Raw genomic sequence first — 25,002 nt, 5'->3', positions numbered from 1 at the left:
CTGTGTCTTATTTAGGCGTTCATTTAGTGACTTTCTGACGTTGCTGTGTCTGATTCAGGCGTACATTTAGTGACTTTCTGACGTTGCTGTGTCCGATTCAGGCGTTCATTTAGTGACTTTCTTATGTTGCTGTGTCCGATTCAGGCGTACATTTAGTGACTTTCTTATGTTGCTGTGTCCGATTCAGGCGTACATTTAGTGACTTTCTGACGTTGCTGTGTCCGATTCAGGCGTACATTTAGTGACTTTCTGACGTTGCTGTGTCTGATTCAGGCGTTCATTTAGTGACTTTCTGACGTTGCTGTGTCTGATTCAGGCGTTCATTTAGTGACTTTCTGACGTTGCTGTGTCTTATTTAGGCGTACATTTAGTGACTTTCTGACGTTGCTGTGTCTGATTCAGGCGTACATTTAGTGACTTTCTGACGTTGCTGTGTCCGATTCAGGCGTTCATTTAGTGACTTTCTTATGTTGCTGTGTGCGATTCAGGCGTACATTTAGTGACTTTCTGACGTTGCTGTGTCCGATTCAGGCGTACATTTAGTGACTTTCTGACGTTGCTGTGTCTGATTCAGGCGTACATTTAGTGACTTTCTGACGTTGCTGTGTCCGATTCAGGCGTACATTTAGTGACTTTCTGACGTTGCTGTGTCCGATTCAGGTGTAATAGTGATTTTTTAGCCCCCACGAGTAAAATTCTGGTGTCTATTTAATTACATGTGTAAAATGTTGGCTTTTATCCAATGACTTTCTAGTGTTGCTGTCTCCAGTTAGGGCGTAAGTTAAAAGACAATTATAGAAATTTTCGAAAAACAGTCTATAAAATAATATCTTCCAGTAGACGTAAAAATAATAAACTTTTGATGGTGCAAAATAGCATCTATTTTAATATTTAGTATTCAAGTGGAGTATAAACATATCACTAACATAAAACTAAGATTGAGATCAATATAATAGTAATTAAGTACTAACATATATTTTATTTTCTTAATTTGTTGTTACGAAAGTAATGGTATGAACGTATAACACAGAGGGATAAAGTTGGTGAGGCTTTAGCGAATGAGTAAGAGTTATCTCGCTTTGACATGTTAGGCATTTTTTTTCTTTAAAAGTACATTTCTATTTTTTCATAATAGACAGTAATAGAAATATTAATAGTTTTCTAATCGAGTGTTCTGCTTTTGAGACAAACAACTTCTGTCAAATTCTTTTATTATTAAAACATAATGCATGACAAGCTGTCTACATTCTACGACTAAAAAATTCCATCGGTTGTATATCATTTTTCTGCCAAACATAAAGAAACTGATCATAATCATCTTCAAGTTAGCACAGACCACCGTCTGGTATATCAACTTACTTGATCTTTAAATAGATAACATTAACAAGCCAAAAGGCTCAAGTCAATTTTATGACACGTCGCTTTAATTCATTAGCAAAATATCTCTAAAAAAAGGCACGGGTCAGGCTAAACTGCGTAGAAGCGAATAAGGCATATGCAGATAAGGTTAGACATCGAGGAGAGAGGATTTCACGGTTCAATGAATAAACACAAAACCCAATGTCAATAAAGTCTCCACAAGGCCCTAATTTTATATCCTTCTATACTCTACGTCTCTGGAAATATGTTCCCTTTTGTCCGACAGTATATTTGATTACATTTAAATTGAGATGAATTTAGCTCCGTGTTTTTATTTCAGAGTAAATACACGTATCTAGCACAGATGTTTCTGAAAGCTTTACAAAAAACACCAAGAAAATACCAACATGGCCACATAATCACAATCCAAGCTCAAAGTCCATAAAACTAAAGCAAACTATGAACAAATGAAAGATTTACACGGAGACTCCTGAAAAAGTACAAGGAGAATAAGACCAGGTGTTCCGGAAGAGTACACACATATTATCATTTTCATATTAACATATTATTTGATCTTTAATTCACCGTTTGATTTCATTGAAGTATACAAAACACTTTTGACAATTACGACAAACTATTGATTAGTATTTGTAAATGTTACAGACATGGAGGACTGTAGTTCCGTGCCAAGACAGAACAGACGCATGCAGTTTGTTCTCAGTATCAGTGGTTTCATATTTCTCAAATTTTTGAAGGAATTATTTTTTGATGACTTTAACTATCACGTGATGATTCGAAATAATATGTGATGTTTGAAAAAAAATGAAAATATCTTCGAGAACCCGAAAAGAAGTCAATGAAAATAGTGAAAATGCTTCGTGTTATTGTGGTCTATATGACGCTTAACAGAACACTCTTTCTGAAATAGTACCCAGAATATGTGAAGTCACATCGAGAAACATCATAGCGAATCATTTTCCTCATTATCCGATATCGAAATAGCGATACTGAACACTATTTTGGAAGTCGTCAGTCCTATTGAAAATATAAGCTGGCGAATCATTATACCCGAATAACAAACAGTCTGGGCGAACTACTTCCCGAAGTTTGACGAGGTCCTCCATTGGCACCAAGCTGTAAGCCTGTACAAGCGCCTCCATTTTCTGTTCCTTCACAGCTTTGCGATCAGTCGACTTGTCTGTTATGATATTTACAAGAACACTAATAAACTGGGATTTGGTAAGTGAATCCGCCTCTTCATCTGTAAAAGGAAATGACGAATATTTCGACAAGAAACCTCTGATTTGAAAATCTGTCCAAACACGTTTCATCATAGAAGGAAACGATGTGCACTCCATAACTTGTTTCCTCATACCATAAAGACGTCCAACGTGACCGTTAACCCGATCTAAGACAGTTTCTTGTTCAAAATCATCGTAAGAGATGTTAGTACCATAACGTTTATTCCAAGTGTTGACAAGAACCAGCGTATCTTTTGCAAACGTTTCCATCTTCCCTACGAAATCGTACTGTATCTGACACGGTCTACAGTGTTTGTAAATAGGCGTAAAGTGGACATCACCGTGCTTGCCAGTGGTCTCGACGTCGATAACGTATTTAATGAATTGCGGAAATGTAACGTCATTTCCACATAGAGAAAATTGTCCTTCTGGGTTCAACAATTTGTTTTTGATGTACATCCCTATGGATTTCCAATAAAGAGTGTTTACAGAGAATAATTTGTCCACGTATCCAGATAAAAGACGACTGTACGGATCTCGAGTAAACATGAATTTAAAGGATTTCAAGAGTGATGAATGAAGGTTTACAAATCCAATGTCTTTTAAAGCGTTTACGGGCATAAGTTTCGTATGTCCATCTTCGTTTTTGTTAGCCATATTCAGCTTATGAAGAAGGCTGGTGAGAAATGTGGAGCCAATCTTTTGAACCCGACAGTACATGATGCTATGCCTTTGATCTATCAGAGAATTACGTTCAACAGCCAGACTTTTGGAATCGCCTTGATATCTATGTGTGGAATTGTCACAAACTCTCTCTATGACCCAATTTCTCTTCGCATGTGTTTCATCTAGATCATAATGTTTTCCAAATTTCTGAAAAAAGAAAGGTAGCAACTATGTCAACTTACACATGTGCAGTTTACTGCTTAGAAAAAGCAGAAAAAAAAATCCAAAATTTCTTAAAAGTTTGATTAGGATCATATGCAACGCTATGTATGTATATCGAAAACATTTTCTAGTTTTTTCTTTCGTGTTCCTACAATACAATATATTTATATCATAATCACTTAAACTTAAAATTGAATTAAGATACTCACATTTCTTGGTGTCGATCTTGATTGCGTTGATGATGAAGTGAACCTCACTGTGGCCGGGTCTGGATACATATTTACTGGAGGTTGTAGGTTTTCACTCTGACTAGACCAATATGCCATTTTCCTTATGAAAGCTGGACGGATAATAGCAACATCTGTGAAAGGAAATGTAATATTGTACAGAAATACACACACACACACACACACACACCCACACACACACACACACACACACACACACACACACACACACACACACACACACACACACACATATATATATAAATAAAGTTAAAACACTGGAAAAAACATGATGTAAAACATAAGCGCTTTCATTTCTTCATTTTCAATAACTTTTTCCTATATTTACTGGTCACGTCGATTTCACCACATTTTCAATAAATATATAATATATGCATATATATATATAAAGATAAAACTTTATGTCGCCGTGGAGAAGGATTATCTCTATACCCATCAACAGTACAAAATGCACTGTCCTTGTTCTCATTAAAATAGCTCAAAAGACACGCGAGTGAACAGCATCTGTCACTGCAAATTTCGATAAATCAAGCACAAGGGCATTGTGGGAATGATCGCTGTCGGACGGCAAGGGATTGGTGAAACTAAGACACTTCTGTGGAGCCGGGCAGCCCAGGACGAGAGACGAGCCATGATACAGTCAGAAGTCAGGAGAACAGAAGAGGACAGAAGGCAGGCTAGAGCGGTGGAGATGGCAGCACAAGGAGCATGGACCACATGGGATATCATTAACAGAAAGCTGACCTGGGAGGACTTCTGGAAGTACAAACCGTTGAGGCTGTCCTTCCTCCTCGGGTCAGTCCACGATCTCCTACCATCCCCAGCTAACCTCTGCCTTTAGGGGCTGACAACAGACCCATCATGCAAGCTCTGTAACCGCCCTGGAACTCTAAAACATGTTCTGTCTTCCTGTTCCACAGCACGGACACAAGGACGATACAGATGGCGTCATGAAAAAGTTCTCAGAGAGGTGGCTGACTGGCTGGAAGTAGTAAGGAAGAAGGAGCGAAGGAGTATTCCCCAACAGCGTCACATCAACTTTGTGAAGTCAGGTGAAACCCCCTAGTCACAGCCAAACCAGATGTCATCGATCCTAGGAAAGAAGCTTGTGTTTCCTGGCATTGTCCAGACAAACCTCAGACCGTGCTGTGGTCTGGAACAGGAAAGAAGCTCATCATGATCGAGCTAACAGTACCCTGAGAACCAAGATGTGCCGAGGCCTACGAGAGGAAGAATTCAAAGTACACGGAGCTCCTCAACGAATGCAGGAGTAGAGGCTGGCGTACGTGGCTGTTCCCCATCGAAGTAGGCGTCAGGGGATTTTGTTCCCAGTCTGTGTGTCGACTGATGGCAGCAATTAGTACCACTGGCAGGGAAAGGCGCAGGACGATCCAAAGACTGAGCCAAGCTGCAGAGCGTGCGTCTAGCTGGTTGTGGCTACAACGCGAGGAGAAGAGCTGGAAGCTATCGACCTCCAAACCGTAGAACGGTGGTTCCACTCGCTATCAGATATACATGGATAAATATCTATGACGGCAAGCACCATGCTGATGATGGAGGGCGATGAGCCAACGACGAATCCAGGGTCTCTGGCCGGCGGTACCCTAGGGCACGCTCAACGGGCATGGGGAAACTTGTTAGGGACAGAAGAGACAACACAGACTCAGTAGCATGTTTCTCACTTATAAAGTCAAATAATGAATTAAACTGCATCATACAAATGCCTCGTTCTGCAAGGACCCGTCAGTGATGTTTAGGGCGTTAGTTTAGATGAGGAAGTATACTCTCCCCTACAAATAGATAAATTTCCTACTTTTAATTTGTCTGATGAAAAAGGGTTCACTGCTTGAGGATATTCTGGACACTGCCACTTTTGAGTGAATTAAAACGGCCTGCAGGTTACTATATACCTTGGAGACTTAAAGTTAACAAGTCCTCGAATGACCGTCGCTTTTACAAAGACCCATTATATTAAGTCTATTAAAGGATAAATATTCCCTGAGACCTGCAGCCGGTGTTAGGGTGTGTAGACTGAAATTGGAACGGTTGTTTATTTGACAAAAGTTCGATTTTCTGTGTCTGTCCTAACAAAGAGGATTGATATGTTGCGTTATCTGTATGCTTTGTAAATCTATCAATAATCTGAGTTTACTTGTGTAACAAAATTTTCAAGCGAAGCTGAAAATCAGATATTACAGAGCATCAGCTCCAGACTAAAATAAATCCACCTTTTACGTGCAGGATTATACTCTCTCTCTCTCTTCCCCCTCCCCCCCTCTCTCTCTCTCTCTCTCTCCCCCCCTCTCTCTCTCTCTCTCTCTCTCTCTCTCTCTCTCTCTCTCTCTCTCTCTCTCTCTCTCTCTCTCTCTCTCTCTCTCTCTCTCTCTCCCTCTCCTCTCTCTCTCTCTCTCTCTCTCCCTCTCCCGCTCTCTCTCCCCCCTCCCCCCTCTCTCTCTCTCTTTCCCTCCCTCCCTCCCTCTCGTACATTACCTTATCGGAATGGTATAAGAAATGTAACTACTTTTTCCCCCCCAGATTCCCCAATTCGATACTATTACCTCTACCATTCCGGTTATATGTCATCAAGAAAATTGAATATGACGTCATTCTCATTATGAAATCATTTTACACTCCAAGTGTCGGGTAAATGTACCAAACAGATCAGGCAAACCAGTAAGATCCAACAGAAGATATGCAAGACTTCCCCGCCTTATGTAAGAGAATATGTTTTCTGTATCGTATTAATGTTTTTTTACATCAGTCAGTTATTGCACATCAAACTAAAGCTGTTGATAGAAGTATAACTTGCCTCATAAATCAAGAACAGATAAAATTGATTGTCCTGATCTGATTTCAGTCATAGCTGAAAGAATACTATTAGAGAGTGGAAGTAAACTCCTATGTCTGGTACTGGAAAAAGAAAGTAAACCCTGTAGGGACCCTGGTACACTTGTACCAAATACTAGTACCACAGAACAATTATAAATTGATGTGTTGATGTCTTTTAAAAAAAATACATCAAAAATCATAACTTTTACAATACAAAACCAACGTCGACGCCCAACGCCTAAACCCGACGCCGCAGTGACAGCATAAACTCTCTTCAAAGAGACGAGCAAAGCATGATCGTTTACACTGCGTGCATTGCAGTGTTAATCTACAATTGTAAATGCATGAAAATTATGTTCCAGTTTATAAGACTTTGGGCCGGAACGTGATTACATGTAATGATAGTTACCGAGACCGGATAACACCAGGCCGTGATATCTCGGCTTTCTACTGAAAGGCACCAGGAAGCAGACAGAGTTTCTTGTCAAATGTAAAACCCGCTTTCAAATTTACATAAATGCACTGTACAAATTTGTTTATAAACAACAAAGAAGATATTGAGATGAAAACAGAACCTTATTCAAATTCTATTAAGCTATGACAGAAGAGGACCACAAGAAAGACTTACACGGGAACCCCTGAGAAGTACAAGGAGAAAACAAACATGTGTTCTAGAATAGTGAGCGTCTTCTGCTTTATCGACGAAACCCGCCATGTTAATCTTGGTCAATCTATGTAAGTAATGTCATGTTCCCAAACGAGAACAAGGTAAACAACAATGGCGAAACCAAATATACTGAGACATGGCTCGTCTTGGCAGTTTGGTTAATGAGCGTTCAATAATAACCTTATACAAAAATCATTGAAGTTAATTCTTGATTAAATCAAAGACATATGAAATACTAGTTTTATATTATTTAATGATTAATATCAATTCGTCATTACACAAAAAACGGAGTGTGTTCTAAATAAACCGCGAAGCGGATCATGCCAAGAGTACATTCCGTTTTTGGTGTTGTGGATCTTTAACAACAACAATAAATAAATAAATAAATAAATAAATAAATAAATAATCCTTATAATCTAATGACTAATGGTAATATTTTTAGACATTTACAATAACCCTTACACCGTCTCATTGGCCAATCAACCTCGACGTTACATGAATACGTTTACATATGTTATGGAGTGATAACATTAAATATGGTCAACGGAAATGCTTGTTTCAGGGATATTTATATCACTCTCCCCTAAAATCTAGTACTGGATGGTGATTGCTACTTTATATATATATTTGTGTGTCTATTATCAGTGTTACAATAACAGCGGGTTAAGAATTAAAACAAAATGCTAATTACCTTTGAAAAGTACAGTCAATATTACTGTTCCAGTTCCCAACAAGAGAAATAGGATCACAATGATGGACCGTAATCCAATTATTCGTAACATTTTAGACAGTGAGCACTTGATCTAACATACAAACTCTTGTAACATAAAAATAATCATACAGCTCATCTATGTTACGAGAGTATAAAGGTACAAGTCCCTCCTTTAATGAACTTTGCTGCGAAGAAAATCCGCTTAAAATAACCCGATCAAGACGACAGCCGGCGCATAATTGGAAGTTGTAAATCAATCTCTCGAATGCCAATTTCATAGATAATATCTTCAGGAAGGAATATCGCTTCAGTTAAATAAAACCGTTTTTTGATGCACGATTGAACAAAGATACATATACACGTTTGTTATTTTATCGGAAACAACATACACATTTGGATTAATATTTTAAAAGGAATAAGAGATGAAAAGAACAGATCTACATATTTGACTGGATTGCTTGCCGTGGTTTTTCTACTCTCCGTTAGACTTCGCTTCGAAAATAGTTTCAAGGAGCGCAGTCTAGCGGCGAATATTTGACACTAATGCAGGCCTAATCCAAACATTTAAATAATTATTAGCGCGCTTTTTGACGCTAGATACACGTGGAGCTTGGCGTTATATTTGACAACAAGACGACGCCATTTTGAATAGGCTGTTTTACGCTGTATTCTAACAATTTATGCTGTAAGAACTCTGGTGTTCTGGTAAGAATCCTTCCTAATCTAGTTGTCAACGTATTTATGCTTTATCTCTTTTAAGATTGATAAATTCCTGTATTTCAGTGGTACGAGTATATTTAAACATGATATCACATGACTACCCTGCCATCAGTGAAATAAAATTTATTATCACTTTATTACGTTGTTATCAGTGTAATAGATCCTATCATTACGTATCTATCATGTTGCCAATGTAATAAAACCTATTACACAACTACAGATAATAACATCTAGCTGAGCTCTGATTGGCTGAATGTTTGAAATGTCGCATTTTCTTGCGTCATATCCTTTGTGACGTTACCAATGGAAGAGAAATGGAATGAGCATGTCGGCAATTTAGATTTTATAACAACGCTCTATAATGCGTTTTCACGAAGACTTGAAAAGGTCTTCGAGAAATAGAATCTTACATTTGTTTTATTTCATATACAATGGATGAAACTCGTCTCGATTTGATGAATCTTTTACTTCACTAAAGGTTTATTAAAAAGGAAAATTAATAAGTACCTGTTCATAGATCTTAAATAAAATAGATATAGAAAATTTACATCTGTGATAAAAAGTCAATAACTTAAATTACATATTTGCTTTTGCAGTGAGAACACGTTTCTAAAATCTGAAGCAGCTTATCTAATTTTGCATAATTGATTATTGTACAGCTTACAGCTCAATGGAGCGAGTGTTCCGACATATAAGGGTAAAATAAAGCTGTACGGCCACCAGCTAAAATGGACATGTTAGATACTAGTTTTGTACTTCACCAACTGTCGGTATAGAGACTTCAGTAATTTTGACAAATGTTTTTGATGTGTACATCCATCTATTATATGAACAGGTAAAACAAAATCGATATCCGCTGACACGAGATAAGCATAATATCATATTATACATATCAATGTATTATAAAAAAAATCCGATTTTAGAAGATAGTAACACGATATCATTTTTTTGAAGAAATATTCATTTTGTAACATCTGTCTCCATTTTGGATAATACTTCTAGTGTTATTTAAGTACTTAATTGGGACGGCGATGGTTTAGGTATTGTGTAGATATAATCGCCATTTGCTGTCATTTGAAAAGCGATGTAATTTTTTTTCCATTGATGAATTATGTACAATTCAATCATACTAATAAAGATATGTACTAGAATATATTGAACAATGAACATGGTGTATGTGCATGTAAATGACAGAGTATGGCAAGTTTTTCCAAATGTATGAGCAAATTTTTTTTCAGTCTGTATATCTCGCCTAAGTGTTAGGCTCATGTCTTATTTGGGAAAGAAAGTTTGATAAATCTTGTACTGTTAAATGTTTGAAACATGTTACTTGCACATGTATGTGTCATTTAAGATGCACAACATCAGCAAATATTACTCATAATGCTGTATAAGTTGACATGAGATTGATGTCCGTAAAGAAATCATGACATCTCATGGTCTATGTAAAATGACAGCCCAGGATTTATGTAAAGTGACAGCCCAGGATTTATGTAAAGTGACAGCATTTGGTTTATATAAAGTGACAGTCCAGGATGTATGTAAAGTGACAGCTCATGATTTATGTAAAGTGACAGCCCAGGATGTATGTAAAGTGACAGCCCAGAATTTCTGTAAAGTGACAACCCAGGAGTTTCTGGAAAGTGACAACCCAGGATTTATGTAAAGTGTTAGCTCATGGTTTAAGTAAAATGACAGCACAGGAATTATGTAAAGTGACAGTCCAGGATTTATGTAAAGTGTCAACTCTTTATTTATGTAAAGTGACAGTCCAGGATTTATGTAAAGTGACAGCTCAGGCTTTATGTTAAGTGACAGCCCAGGATTTATGTAAAGTGACAGCCCAGGATTTATGTAAAGTGACAACTCTTTATTTATGTAAAGTGACAGTCCAAGATTTATGTAAAGTGACAGTCCAAGATTTATGTAAAGTGACAGCCCAGGATTTATGTAAAGTGGCAGCCCAAGATTTATGTAAAGTGACAGCTCAGGCTTTATGTTAAGTGACAGTCCAGGATTTATGTAAAGTGACAACTCTTCATTTATGTAAAGTGACAGTCCAAGATTTATGTAAAGTGGCAGTCCAAGATTTATGTGAAGTGACAGTCCAGGATTTATGTAAAGTGTCAACTCTTTATTTATGTAAAGTGACAGTCCAGGATTTATGTAAAGTGGCAGTCCAAGATTTATGTAAAGTGACAGCCCAGGATTTATGTAAAGTGACAGCCCAGGATTTATGTAAAGTGACAACTCTTCATTTATGTAAAGTGACAGTCCAAGATTTATGTAAAGTGACAGCTGATGATTTATGTAAAGTGACAACCCAGGATTTATGCTGAGTGACAGATCATGGTTTACGTAAAGTGACAGCTCACGATATATGTAAAACTGTGATTGCAATATGTTAAGCTTTTTTAAGGAAAATTTATCATTTCAAAACAACAGATGGAAAATTTGTGAATATGACAGCTTTTATCACAAGTTTGTCGTAGTATCCTTACATTTAACAAGAAAAATTCAACAAGTAAAAATGATTTATAAAGTTATGTCTTGAATGGTTTATGCAATATGGATGTATATGTATAAAGCAAGGCGGGGAATATGAATGTCAACCTCATCAGCACTATTGTCACAAATCATCCATCATAAATTATCGGCAAATTGAAAACATTCATGCTGTCAAATTATCGAAATAACCAAATGTGTTGTGATTTCCGACAATGAAAAAAAAATCATATCAACCCACCATCGTCCAAAGTGTCTAACTATATATTTGTATGAAAACGTGATATGCACTTGTCTTTTGCGCAATCTTATAAAAACATATATATTTTCGTTTTATTTTGATAATAGCCGTTGTGTTTTCTAGGTGAAATCTGTCGATTATCCCCTTGTTCGTTTGGTACGTTTGATATATATTTAGAAACTGTATTTTGACACGTTCCCATAGTCATTACTCCTCATTAAAATACACAACAATTATTGTAAACAAACTACTAAACTGTGAAGCTTATTTTCCTTAACGGGCAGTATAAGATATACGTTCTCGTTATAATAGTGACGTAACAAAACATTTGAAAGACACGCTTGAATAATCCCGCCTTTAATATTCAGATTACCGAGAGTCAGCTAAAGGAGTATTAGATGTTCATGTTTAAAACATGATATTCAACGCCAACAATTTTTAAACGTGAGTCAACCTGGCGCTCATATATATATCAATGTAGAATTGTGAAAATCGTAAAAATAACACAGTCACGTAAGACGGCGAAACTACTTAATTGATGGCAGCCAAAAGTTCTCTGTTATTTATGCGTGTATACCCAATTCATCTCCGTCTTAACTGGTTCTTTGTTGAATATGCGCCATAACTTGAAAGAAGTGAAAAAATGTTAAATTTTACATCTTTGTAAAAGTGACTTTAAAACACCAATTATAAACAAATAACATCAAAAAGACGCTTTTCATTAAAATAATCCAAATGATAATGAAAATTACATGAAATATGCACCTATTAAAAATAATTTTAATCATTTTCCTTAAAAAACAATTTTACTGTGTCACGAAAAACAAGGATTAAAAAGTTGAAAGCAATTAAAAGAATTCGAAGGAAATAGACCTTATTCAGCGTTTTGATGTCGACGATGAGTAGCAATAAAAAGATATATACTGAGACGAATAAGAAACGCAACTTCAAATTGTAGGTTTAATAAAATAATACTTGTGAGCATTATGTCTAAATTTCATATGAAATAGTTAATATTGAATATTGATGTAACATCCTCTAAATGTTTGGAGATTTTTAAGAAAAGGTCACTTCGCTAGAAGGTCATGATTGGTAGTACCCTACGTGAATCCAAGTTGAAATGGCAGCAGTTTTGAAACCGTGCCCTAATATCGTGTGTGTCCTCCTCGAACAGCTATAGCATCTCTAATTCTTCGTTGCATCGAGTTCATCAGGGTATTGACTGTCCGTATTGGAATGTTATTCCATTCTTGGACTAGTGCATTTGCTAACTGGGGGAGGGTATTTGGGGGGTTACGGCGATTGCGAATTCTTCTGTCTAGTTCATCCCACAAATGCTCAATTGGGGACAAATCGGGGCTATATGGAGGCCAATCTATAGGAACAATGTTCTGTGTCGCAAGAAAGTCTCTACAGACTCTTGCAACGTGTGGTCTCGCGTTATCTTGCTGCAAGGTTAGATGATGCTGCCTAACAAATGGCACAACATGGGGCCTAAGGATCTCATCCCGATAGCGTACGGCCGTTAAATTCCCATTGACTATCACCAAAGGTGTCTTCAAACCATGGGAGATTCCCGCCCAAACCATAACTGATCCACCCCCAAATCGGTCATGCTCCAAAACACAGGCGTCAGCAAAACGTTCGCCTCGACGCCGGTACACACGTTGACGGCCATCTGCTCGAAATAACGTGAATCGAGATTCATCGGTGAAGAGCATGGACCTCCAACGTCTCATAGGAAAACGTCTGGGCATATGTGCCGTCAACCATTGCATACGACGTGCTCGACGTTGCGGTGTTAGTGATAAACCAACGTACTGTCGCCTTGCACGTAAATTAGCCTCACGCAGTCTGTTGATCACAGCTTGGGGATGAATCCGATGGTTATGATTACCGATCGTATTCCTTGCCGTTTCAGCAGCCGTTAACCTCCTGTTACGCAAGTGTGCCAGCCTAACAACCCGGTCTTGACGTCGCGACGTTACGCGTGGACGTCCTGATCTCGGCCGGTCATCGACTCTTCCTGTGGCGTTAAGACGTGACACTAATCGACTAATAGTGAATTTGTGAACTCTGAAGTGTCGAGCGACGTGAAGTTGCGTGCTCCCTGCCATAACCATCGCGATAGCACGTCCTCTATCAACCTGTGATAACCGTGGCATAATTGTAAAAGGAATTATTATTTGCAAAAGTATTGGCGATGATGTGTCTCGATGTTAGTGATAAATTGATACTGGTTTGAATGAAAAAGAACGCGTATGTTTGTACAGGCACGGATTGTGATGTTTTTACCGCGCCGGATGTGCATAGGTTTCTCGTCACACCTGGTTGATTTTGAACATTGGTTAGGGTGATAGGCATGGAGCACTTTTATTTCCGCGATTTTTATACAGCTATGTATATTTAATACAAAATTAATAACAATTTTCCAAGTTGCGTTTTTTTTTTCGTTTCCGTATACATGTAATACGTGTACATCTTTGATGTCAACAGGGAGGACAATTCAAGTTCCCATGGGTATAAAGTACATTTCGTGAATTGTACACGTGACAGTAAATATATCATGGCTGCTTTATCGCCTGTAGTTAAGTGATACCATATTTTTTTAATTCAGTTGAAAGATTGGAAATGAAAAACAAAATCTTAAACAGGCAACGGTCTAAACGTTTATCACTAAGATATCCCTGAAAAAGCCACTATAGAAATTAACATTACATGTTTGATATCATCATCATCATCATCATCATCATCATCATCATTATATACATCATCACCATCATCACCACCATCATCATCATCATCATCATCAACAACAACAACAACAACAACAACAACAACAACAACAACAACAACAACAACAACAACAACAACAACAACAACAACAACAACAACAACAACAACACTGCACGTCCCACGCATACTATCAAAGTTTAGATTTACGAAATAGTTGCACAATGATTGTTTAGTGTTTGAGTATAGGCTAGGACTTTTGTAGGTGTTATGTTTTGACTATTTTCTAGGTTGGAGGCAAATCATGGAAAAAAAACATACAGTGAAAAAACAAAATGAAAACATTTAGTATTTGTTCGTTCCGTGACCTCTTGGAGAAATACGTCCGTTCTGTTTAAAACTTTTGATAAAACCGCAAACATTCGAAATAGCAATTAAGCAACACCTACTGTTATTTATTGAAAAGAATCAAAGAGATGATGTGTTTCTTACTTGTCCAATAATTCCAATATCGTTCAATTACTATTTTATTCAAACGTTTTGGTCCAATTCTTAAGACAATTACACTATCGATGCAGTGATAATAACACTACGTAATAGGACATTACTGGGGTGTAGAAAATTAAGAACTGAAAAACGTCTTAGGGTCAGTTTTGAAAAATCCTTTGCAGAAATGTTACCTTCGGAAAATTTGATTTTTTTCTCTCTGAATGGAAATAAAAGTGTGATGACTATTTTGCAATATGTTGTTAAACACGAAACACATATGTTTTACTTACTTTTCGAATTGCGTAAGTATATCAAGTATCTTCACCGAGTGTGATGGAATGATTTTTCAGGGATAATAGCGTTGTTTGATATTGAAGAAATATTGTGTATGAAAGAGGAATCAAACAAGAGAGATCTGAATCCTAGAGTAGTGTTCCAATGAACGAATTAAAAATATACTGTATGTAGCAGTGTCGGTAGAAAATAAGTAGTATTATACCAAAAAGTTGGCGAAAAACTTTCTTCCCCGAGTTTTCAAGGATACATGTTACAACGGTACTTATTACAAAATTATATATCCGCTTAACGAGTATTACAGCCTAAATTAAACAAAAGAGAATCCCTTGCCGAGTCTGCCACAACTCGCCAATTTGTTACCTTACGTTCTCGATTTTCCTATATTGTTTGTTTTTTAATTCCTTTAAAGTATGACCATGACAAACAACGTTCAGTCATTGAATTTCAAACGATGAAGATGATAAATGATATGGAACAGTGTTCTAGTCACCATCCTAATCCCATTGGGAAATGTTCTACTCTAATGTGCTGAAGGAAGATCAATTTTTCAGTGTTCAGCTGATGAACCCAGTTTGAGAAGGAACAAAACACCCTAATCCTTGTTTTCATTTCAGAATGTGATATTATCTACCTGGATTGATCAATATTCACACTGCAGGTGTCTTCAATGAAGACGTTTACTCTTCCGGAACATGGTCTTATTATCATGTATTTTTTTCAGGAGTCTCCATGTTTATTGAATTTGAGTTTGGATTATGACTGTGTTGATATGTTGTTTTTATCTTGTTTTTTTTTCAGATCACCTTTCCATATTTTACATTTGTATTCTAGTTTAAAATTTAACATAGGATCTTAGCTTTGTGCATACTTCTATCATATCTTACGAGACGAATATACTGCTGGCTATTCACGATATGTCACTAAATTATTCAGCGTTGTAAATTTTATCAGTATGTACAAGTTTACTTGTTGAGAGAGCCATTTCTTAAAAATATTTTTGTAACGAATTGGGACGTATCTGAAGGTATTTAATTGCCAATTTGTTATACCCACACACTGGGATATACTTGACAGGATATTGCTCGCAAATTTGCTACAAAATATTTTAAGATTTTAACAAATTGCTGCACTACACGCTCTACATACCTGTCTATGTGCGTAAAATTTTGTTATAAAAGAGCGAGTTTTCATTTTCAATTACAAAGTCTCTACCGTGCTCAGTGAAGCAATTGTCGTGTTTTGTTGTGCACACCTAAATTTTGTACCTAAGCATTACAATCGGTTTTTTTTTCTGAATACAAAACACGTGGGCGTATACACACACATATTTTGTAATAAGATACCCAGTGTTGACACAATCGTACAAATTATTCCACAGCATTTTATTTGTGTTACTTCTTATCAAAAAGCGAAGAGTTCTTTGAATAATGTTTGCTTAGGACGGACGGCGAGACGGACGGCTGGACGGACTTTTTAACTGAGACAATAAATTAAGGAATCCTGTTCGATGCCGTTACTTATCGATTTTAAAATAAAGAAATAACATTTTGTTCGAATGATCTTTGATTTCACGCATGATAATAAATAATAAGTTTATCAACAACTTGCGGTGAAGGTGACGTGGCACAGGTTTTTTCCTGTTATTGGCGTCGATTTTACTGTAGGCCTGTTATCATTGCGTATTTGTCCTGTGATATCCTTGGTCGTCCTTGTAACGTGTTGTTACATACAAAATGAAAAAACGAACACATACATAGAACACATGCCTTTTGTCATCACCAATAACACCGTAACGACATAAGTTAGAAACAAAATATACCAGCATTGTCAAAAAAAGATGTTATCGTCATATATTACTATGAGAGGTTGCGACAGTTTCTACGCTACATGAATCACTTTACAAAGAAAGAGTTTAGATTGTACACGAGATCGGGTCAATGCTGACATGAATATAGACCGTGACAGACAGCTGTACACTGGCTACAAGTAGTGTAAAGTGAGAAAATACGTCTACGCGAAAAAAGGTAACTTCGAACCAAAAAAAAAAAATTATTTTGGAAATTTCTAAAATCAATTAATGAATAAACACACGAACATAAGATATTATTTTGAAACAAACATTATGTTAATATATACGACAAAATTTGAGCTACACCAAGTGTGTCAACTGAAACGGAAATCATTCGATAATTTTCATTTACGACCAGCAGTTTACATACTTAAATTACAGAACAACTTGAACTAGAATCAGAGGCACATGGGTCTTTATATTCGTCTCCCATTAGAAACACCCATAATGATGTATTAGTGTTAACGGTAGTTGGAATATTTTTTTATTATTGAAACAGTTCTACACGTTTTAAGCCGAATCCCAAGAGCAGAACTTGAGAAGAAATTTAAAGACGTGTCGCTGAGGAAAAAATTGATTACACCATCACATTGCAAATCATTTGCCATGGCTACTATGTACCCTTTCTCAATTAGCATCATAGTCTTAAACAAAGTATACACAGGTGTGTACAATTAATTATTTGCGGTGACTGTTTATAGTTTGCTTTGATTTTCAAAGGCAAATTTTGCTAGCCAAATCTACCTGTACGTAGAGTCAATTTCCTATGTCTATTTGTCGATTATTTGTATAATTTAAAATATGATTTTTGTGTAATATGGCGTCCTTTGTAGTACCTTGTCGACTCTGAAGCTATTTTTTCCACAATATTTTACAATGAGAGAAAAGTACGTCTTCATACATTGGGGTGAAGTATGGAATATATGTTAAAACCCGCGGAAAAGTCTCGGGTTTCACAACATTTTGTGTCCCCTCAAGTGGAATATCATTATCCTACACCCAGAGATATGAAAGAGTCTTATAGTTTGCAGTCCTGAAATTTGGCTACAAGTGTTTATACAGATATAATCTTAACGAGAATTGAAGAATCACTGATAAACGGACTATTTCATACGATGGGTAAAGCAAACAGACAGGTTGATGACAGCTTGATTGAAAGTTGATGCATTCTGTATAATCCCTTACCATGATATTGTATCCGAGTTGGCAACTGTGGACTTTCTTTGCCCAGCCATTATTTTTCCATCCCCGCAAATGTATTTGTAGAAATAAAAATATCTATTTTGAAGTTACGCGCGAAATGACATCGGAACCTTTCTTACCTGTTCACTGGTATAGTGCTATCCGGAACTCCTCTCCCAAAAAGTCGGAGTGACCGCCCTTGAAATGGCATGTTACTTCCGTCAAAGATAATTACATGGACGATAAAATCTCCGATTATTGAGATGTTAATCTCATGTACGTATTGTGAATTTCTCGTTGCCTGTAATGTTATGCACCAAATAAAAGGTAAATATACACACTACCTACGGATACATATTGTTTTACAAGGAACTTATCATAACTACTTTTTTTGAGCCAGTTTCCAAGCGAGGGGTCGATTTTTTAAAATCTGGAGTTGCTTGCCTTGTGTATTTTTAATGACCGTGGACCTCGGATTTGTCAACCGGCACATAAACTTGAATTCTGCTGATATTTCGTTTAAATAACGTCAGTCATGAGTGCTAAAACAAAAATCAATGTTTAAAAAATAATATCCTGGCCTCGAGTGCCTGTGATAACAATGAACGGCCGGATACACAAAAAGATAAAATTGTCACAATGGATAAGATTGTCACCAAGGATAGGATTTCTTCATGTTGGCAGAACAAAAGTTTTAATCAATATCAACAAAGTTTTAATGATTTCTAAACCAGATGTGACAGACAGAACATTACAAAACAAATAGATTATCAGGTTTGTGAATAGTGTTCATACCCGTTTCTTGACAACACACATACTTTTATTTCCAGATCATCGAGGAGGTCTAGACGACTTCCAATAAAAATTCTTCTCAAGTTCCACTAGGGGACTTCAGCCCACATTTACCTGAGAAGATCCTGAGATGGTACTGACCAAGTGTCACATTGCTATGCGCGCGCGCCTGTATGGCGTGAATGGGTGTGTACTACAAGAACAGCAGACTGGGTGTGTTGCCCTGGACAGGGCAGTATTACCCGGGTAGAAATGAGAGAAAGTCATATCTGGGATATTTTGGAATCGTTGTATATTTATCTGTACCTGTTGTTTAATTGTACATAATTCACTTGTTACTTTTTTTTTATTTGTTCGTTGTTTGTACTGTTGTTTATTTTATGTTTCTGTATTGGTTCTCACGCTGAATATTATCATTTAAACATTGCACTTTCGAGAATAAAAAGAGTTCTAAAATTATTGTACAATGGGGACCGACAGAGCACATGTTCTTCATCCTCCATATCTTCAATGCAGTAAAAACACATAAGTTCGATTCAATCCTTGTGCTGATAGAGCCGTCTCAATACGGAATGGCGTCTCTCCATAACGAAATTTCAAGACTTTGACACTTAAAATACATTTCATAACAACCATCAGTTTTGAAGTTTTTTTTATATGTACGCAGTTTGTTGTTTCCACGCCCCGTCCGAGAAGTGTCCCTCGTAACATCCCGCAACATCCTTACAAAGCCAGCCATAGCAGCTGCCTCAGACCTTTTTACAAGTACAGCCTTTTTAATGATATTTTCTGAGTTGGTAAAGGCCAGATCTAACTCCTTACACTTCTTTCAGAACTTGAAACACCAATTTTTCAACCCGTAGTTTTCTGCTGCGTTCTGTGCCCATTTATAAACTCTATTGCAAACTCTGGTCTCATTCATGAAGGACTTCTTGCACCGCATGCGCACTACAGCTACCCACTGCTTAACACTGGATGGTATCCAGCAAATATCACCAGACACGGCGAATAGGAATAGGAATAGGAGCCGAGTCCCCATATTGCCGCTCCATAACTAATTACTGGCCAAACCTGGGTCTCGTACAACTTGGAAGAAGAAGCATGTCTACCACATGTCTACTGCTGACTGCTTTAGACTTCGCAATGATTTGACTAACGTCTTAGCCATTTCGTTGAAGTCTAGGTGTTCGGTGAACAGCAAACCTAAGTAAACTTACTTCCAATTCTTCGCTTCCACATTTAAAAACGCTACTGGTCCTTACTTTCGAAGGTCGTCTAAAGTGGACAATCTTTGATTTATTTGGGTTGATGTCCAAGCGGTTGTCCATTCACCAGACGGAAAACACAATCAACAGCATTTGAAGGTCTTCTTGATTATTCGCTAAGAGTAATAAGTCATACGCGTAGAACAGATAATTAATCACCGTTGATTTTGACACCGGTACCTTGGCCTTATAGAACAATTGAAAGGTCGTTGATAAAGAAATTGAACAAAATTGGGGACAACAAATATCCTTTCTATAGGCCGCACTTCACTTCCAATTCAAAGACACCCCATTTATTCGGACACAACTTATTGTTTTCTGATAGACTGCTCTGATAGACGCATGTAAATTGCCGTGGATTCAAGCGCCTTCCAACTTTTCCAAAGAATACCCCTATCAATAGAGTCATGCGTCTTTCTGAAGTCTATAGAGGCACCGTATGTAGACTTTCTTTGAAGTTTTCTTGTTTCATGATATATTGTACTACACCAAAGTCGGAAGCCATTTTGAAAATCACTGAAAATATCGCTTGCTTTGACCCACTTCGAGAATCTAGCATTGAGCACACAACAATACAGATTGTATACACCGGATGCTAATGTGATACCGCGGTACTGAGTGAGATCACGTGGTCGGTGGTTGAAGATTTTGGAATTGGTTGTATGATACTCCTCCTCCAAATGTCAGGAATTTTAAAAGTCGCTCTTGAAATGGTATTTCATCAAAACCCGGCGACTTTCCTGATTTAACTTTTTTAATAGCATGTCCGATCTCGTCACGTGTAATATTTATGTTTTAAACTGAATTATATACATCATTATCGACGGTTAAATATTCTTTTATACCCTAGGTAACACACCAATTAAAACCAGGTAACATACCACTCACAGTTAGGTAACACACCAATCAAAGTGAGGTAACACACCAATCACAGCTAGGTAACACACCAATCACAGCTAGGTAACACACCAATCACAGCTAGATAACACACCAATCAAAGTGAGATAACACACCATCAAAACTGGGTAACACATCAATCACAGCTAGGTAACACATCAATCAAAGTTAGGTAACACACCATCAAAACTAGGTAACACATCAATCACAACTATGTAACACATCAATCAAAGCAAGGTAACACACCCATCACAGCTAGGTAACATACCATCAAAACTAGGTAACACACCAATCACAGCAAGGTAACACATCAATCAAAGCTAGGTAACACACCCATCACAGCTAGGTAACACATCAATAACAGCTAGGTAACACACCAATCAAAGCTAGGTAACACACCAAGCAAAGCTAGGTAACACACCAATTAAAGCTAGGTAACACACCAATCACAGCTAGGTAACACACCAAGCAAAGCGAGGTAAAACACCAATCAAAGCTAGGTAACACACGAATCACAGCTAGGTAACACACCAATCAAAGCTAGGTAACACACCAAGCAAAGCGAGGTAACACACCAATCACAGCTAGGTAACACACCAAGCAAAGCGAGGTAACACACCAATCAAAGCTAGGTAACACACCAATCAAAGCTAGGTAACAAACCAATCACAGCTAGTTAGGACACCAATTAAAGCGAGGTAAGACACCAATCAAAGCTAGGTAACACTCGAATCAAAGCTAGGTAATACACCAATTAAAGCTAGGTTACACTCCAATTAAAGCTAGGTAACACACCATTCACAGCTAGGTAACACATCAATCACAGCTAGGTAACACACCAATCAAAGCACACGCGGATGTTTAATTTATTTTTTTTTTATTTGATTTTTCTGAATATATCCTCGTCAGCCGGATGCGTGGGATATAGAGAATTCGAGGTGAGGCAATAATTTGTATCTTGTAACGACATATATATGTTGTTAAAAGATTAAATTCGTAACAACAAGTAAACCTTAAGACCTGTTTTTAAATGCAAATTGTACGGCCTAACCGGACAATGACATAACATATTAGAAGAGCCATGCAAGCAGAATTCGTCCCTATCCAATTACTTTAATTCGTAGGTTTTTTCGTTCAAAATAATTACCAGCCTACAATACTTCCCCACAAAGCTAAACCAAATAAATAAAACGATATCTTTAAACCTCTCTTGAAATCTAATATGTAATTATGTACGTGTGATTTAGCGTTAAGTGTGTATATTTACACTCCTATACATCACTGCGAGGAAATTGATATATGTAAAAACAATATACAAGTTTTATTGTTGCCATTTTGATGTTATTTTTGAAATTCATTTATTTGTATCTTCTATCATTTTGCGATATCGATGGAATGGGAACAATTTTCTAGATATCGTAACAATTGCGACACATAAAAACCACTGGGTTTTTCGCCTTGTTAGTATATGGGAAAGAATAATGCGCCAGAGTAAGAATTTGAAAGGAAACTTAGAAGATTTGCAAATCTTATTTACATATTATTTTTTAAGCAATGTCTCTAAAAAAAACTAATTCACCAGTAGCTTTCGCCTGCTAGGCGGCAGACAGGGGTCAGCTAAGTGAAGTTTAATATTGATAACCTGTAATGATGAGGGATTGGGATAATTATATTCCGCATATTACATGCATTACAAAATTTTAACAAAGACAAAACCATGACATCATAATTGTAAATACAAAAAGTCAGTTTAAAGGTGATTGAGTTATTGAAACAAAAACAAAATGTATAGAGACAGGTAGATATAGAAATATATCTAGAGAATCAAGGAATTGTAAACAATGTATAGAGACAGGTAGATATATAAATATATCTAGAGAATCAAGGTATTGTAAACAATGTGTCCCCATTGAGGTGGGAGATGAATTTCAATTTTTATTAACTCGTAGTAAACTTCAAAACCTAAGAGTGAGATATCTTATAATATATTACTGTAAAAATCCCACAGATGTTAAGGCTTTTCAGTTGTTAGATGTCCAAAACGATTAAGAATGATGTGTATCAGGGAAGCTTATTTTTTAAGCTAACGATTTAAGAAGCATTGAATTACTATGTTACATATGACGTACACTGTCTCCGTTACAAAGAATACTTTTCTAAAGGTTGTCCTATATGATGAACTGTTTTGAACAAATTTAGGAAAAGGGGGATCATCTCAAGGACGTGTAACTGAACACTGCTCGCATTGGCTGAGGACAGTGTGTGGCGTCCTCTTACCAGCTGAGGTCGAGTATGTAGGCGGCGATGAAACTCGACTCCTTAGCGCGGGCTTGGTCCAACACTCTAATATTGTCTGAGTGAAAATTTAGAGCGTTTCCTAATGGATGGTTTTCTCGTCCTCCCCACATAAAATGATTTAAAATCCACACATTTACTGTGATAGAGTGCACCAGCAGGAAGGTTCCCCAAGCCCACTTTTAGTATTGGAATCACAAGGTTTATAAGTCTTGCAAACTGTCAAACTGGTTAATAACCATTAGCTACTAATCATAGTCCGGCGGACGGGACTTTAAACGGTGCTCCGTTTGAGGACTATCCTCTCTCGCATAGATCCCTCTGTGACTTTCTGAAAAAGAGCAGGCACGATAATGCCTGGCCATGGGTTTAGGGATAGAGTTAGGCTATAAATTTTTTTGAGGCATTTGACGAACTTCAAAATTACCCTAACCTTAACCAAAAGTCTATGTAAGCCCCCCCCCCCCCCCCCCAAAAAAAAAAAATTCTTCCTTTACTCTTCTGCACATGTTTTGACTGCAAGACGCGACCAATTTTACTTTGTCACAGAAGCGCTTGATTAACACTGTATATCATGTACATGCAAGTATTTGTTTACTTTTTTTTCAATCTTCATCGTGTAAATGTTTGACTAGTAAGACACATTCAAAGTGGTAACCTGACGTAGATTGTGTAAAAATTTGATAAGTAAACATTTTTCTGAAGAAAATGACTGGAAATAGTTAAGTTTATAACACAGAAATTTATTTCTGTACTCTGAAAGAACAAGGTAGAGTTTGTAGTTGTTATTTATTTGTTGATATGTTGTTTTTTCCCTCCGAAACGCAGCCCATGATACGTGAATTGTAATGCAAATATATGAATATTACTGTTATTTGGCTAATATCGTACCTGTTAGCTATATATACGTGTTAAACATCCACTTCAAGAGTCTTAAGTTACTCGGAAGAAAAATGGGAAAGTGGTTAAATGTCTGTACTTATACAAGGTATCTATTCTTCTATATATAGAGTAGTCGCTTTGCGCCCACAATGAAATAAGGATAACCGGTTTGACAAGGTTGCAGGCCTTTTATGCCCTGGGAGGTCCTCACACGTTTCCAAGCAAGACTTGTACTAAAATGTCTGCCAATTCCTTAGATACGATAACCCGAAGATATCGTTAACTATAAGGGAATGTCTCGAAAGTATTCTTTTGTTGTTGTTGTTTTTTTTTATCTCGACATGAAAGTTTTTTTTAATTTGTCAGCTATAAGTGTTTTTCCCTTGAATGGATGTTGTAAGTTTACACCACGGAAATAAGTCTCCACAAACAGTTCCTGTTAAATAGAGAATTACGTAAAAAGGTCATTTTTACTTAATCAAAGCACCAAGATAAGATTAAAATTCAGAATGCAGAGACATGCGGCCCTACATAATGTTTGCACACATGTAGTGAGGTAACTACCTATTTGTCTACCGGAAGTTTTGCATTGGGATATACATTTCGTGTATTTGTGTATTTACGTAGAAGTTTCAGGAAAATCTGGCGGTAAATTGTAAAATTGTTTAGCCTCCTTAAATTTACAAAATGATGAAATGCAGTTTATATCTACACCACTTGTAGGCTTCAACTGTACTGTAAAAGGATAAAAAAAATCGGGATGATACCTTCGCCAATGTAGTTGGACACGTGACGAACACGTGCATAGCACCCCAAATCCCTATCACGGAAAACTACGCTCAAACAGTCCTATTGAAAGCGTTAGCTTCAATGACCTTGTCTATCTTTTCACGTTCCTGTCGAGCGATTAT

General features: G+C 37.0%; 1 protein-coding gene across 1 annotated transcript; it reads right to left on the bottom strand.

The window, feature by feature from the left end:
- Positions 1 to 2,342: 2,342 nt before the first annotated feature.
- Positions 2,343 to 3,814, bottom strand: LOC132564202 (carbohydrate sulfotransferase 12-like). The gene is made up of 2 exons (XM_060228878.1): positions 3,698 to 3,814; positions 2,343 to 3,473 (listed from the first exon to the last, which is right to left on the bottom strand). Exons 1-2 carry the CDS (start codon positions 3,812 to 3,814, stop codon positions 2,343 to 2,345), a joined length of 1,248 nt encoding a protein of 415 aa, XP_060084861.1.
- Positions 3,815 to 25,002: the final 21,188 nt, after the last annotated feature.

This window comes from Ylistrum balloti, unplaced genomic scaffold (genome assembly GCF_031769215.1).
Source record: "Ylistrum balloti isolate Yb309-2 unplaced genomic scaffold, AGI_CSIRO_Ybal_v1 Utg372054, whole genome shotgun sequence".
Taxonomy (NCBI): Eukaryota; Metazoa; Mollusca; class Bivalvia; order Pectinida; family Pectinidae; genus Ylistrum; species Ylistrum balloti.
This window is presented reverse-complemented; position numbering and strand designations above follow the sequence as displayed.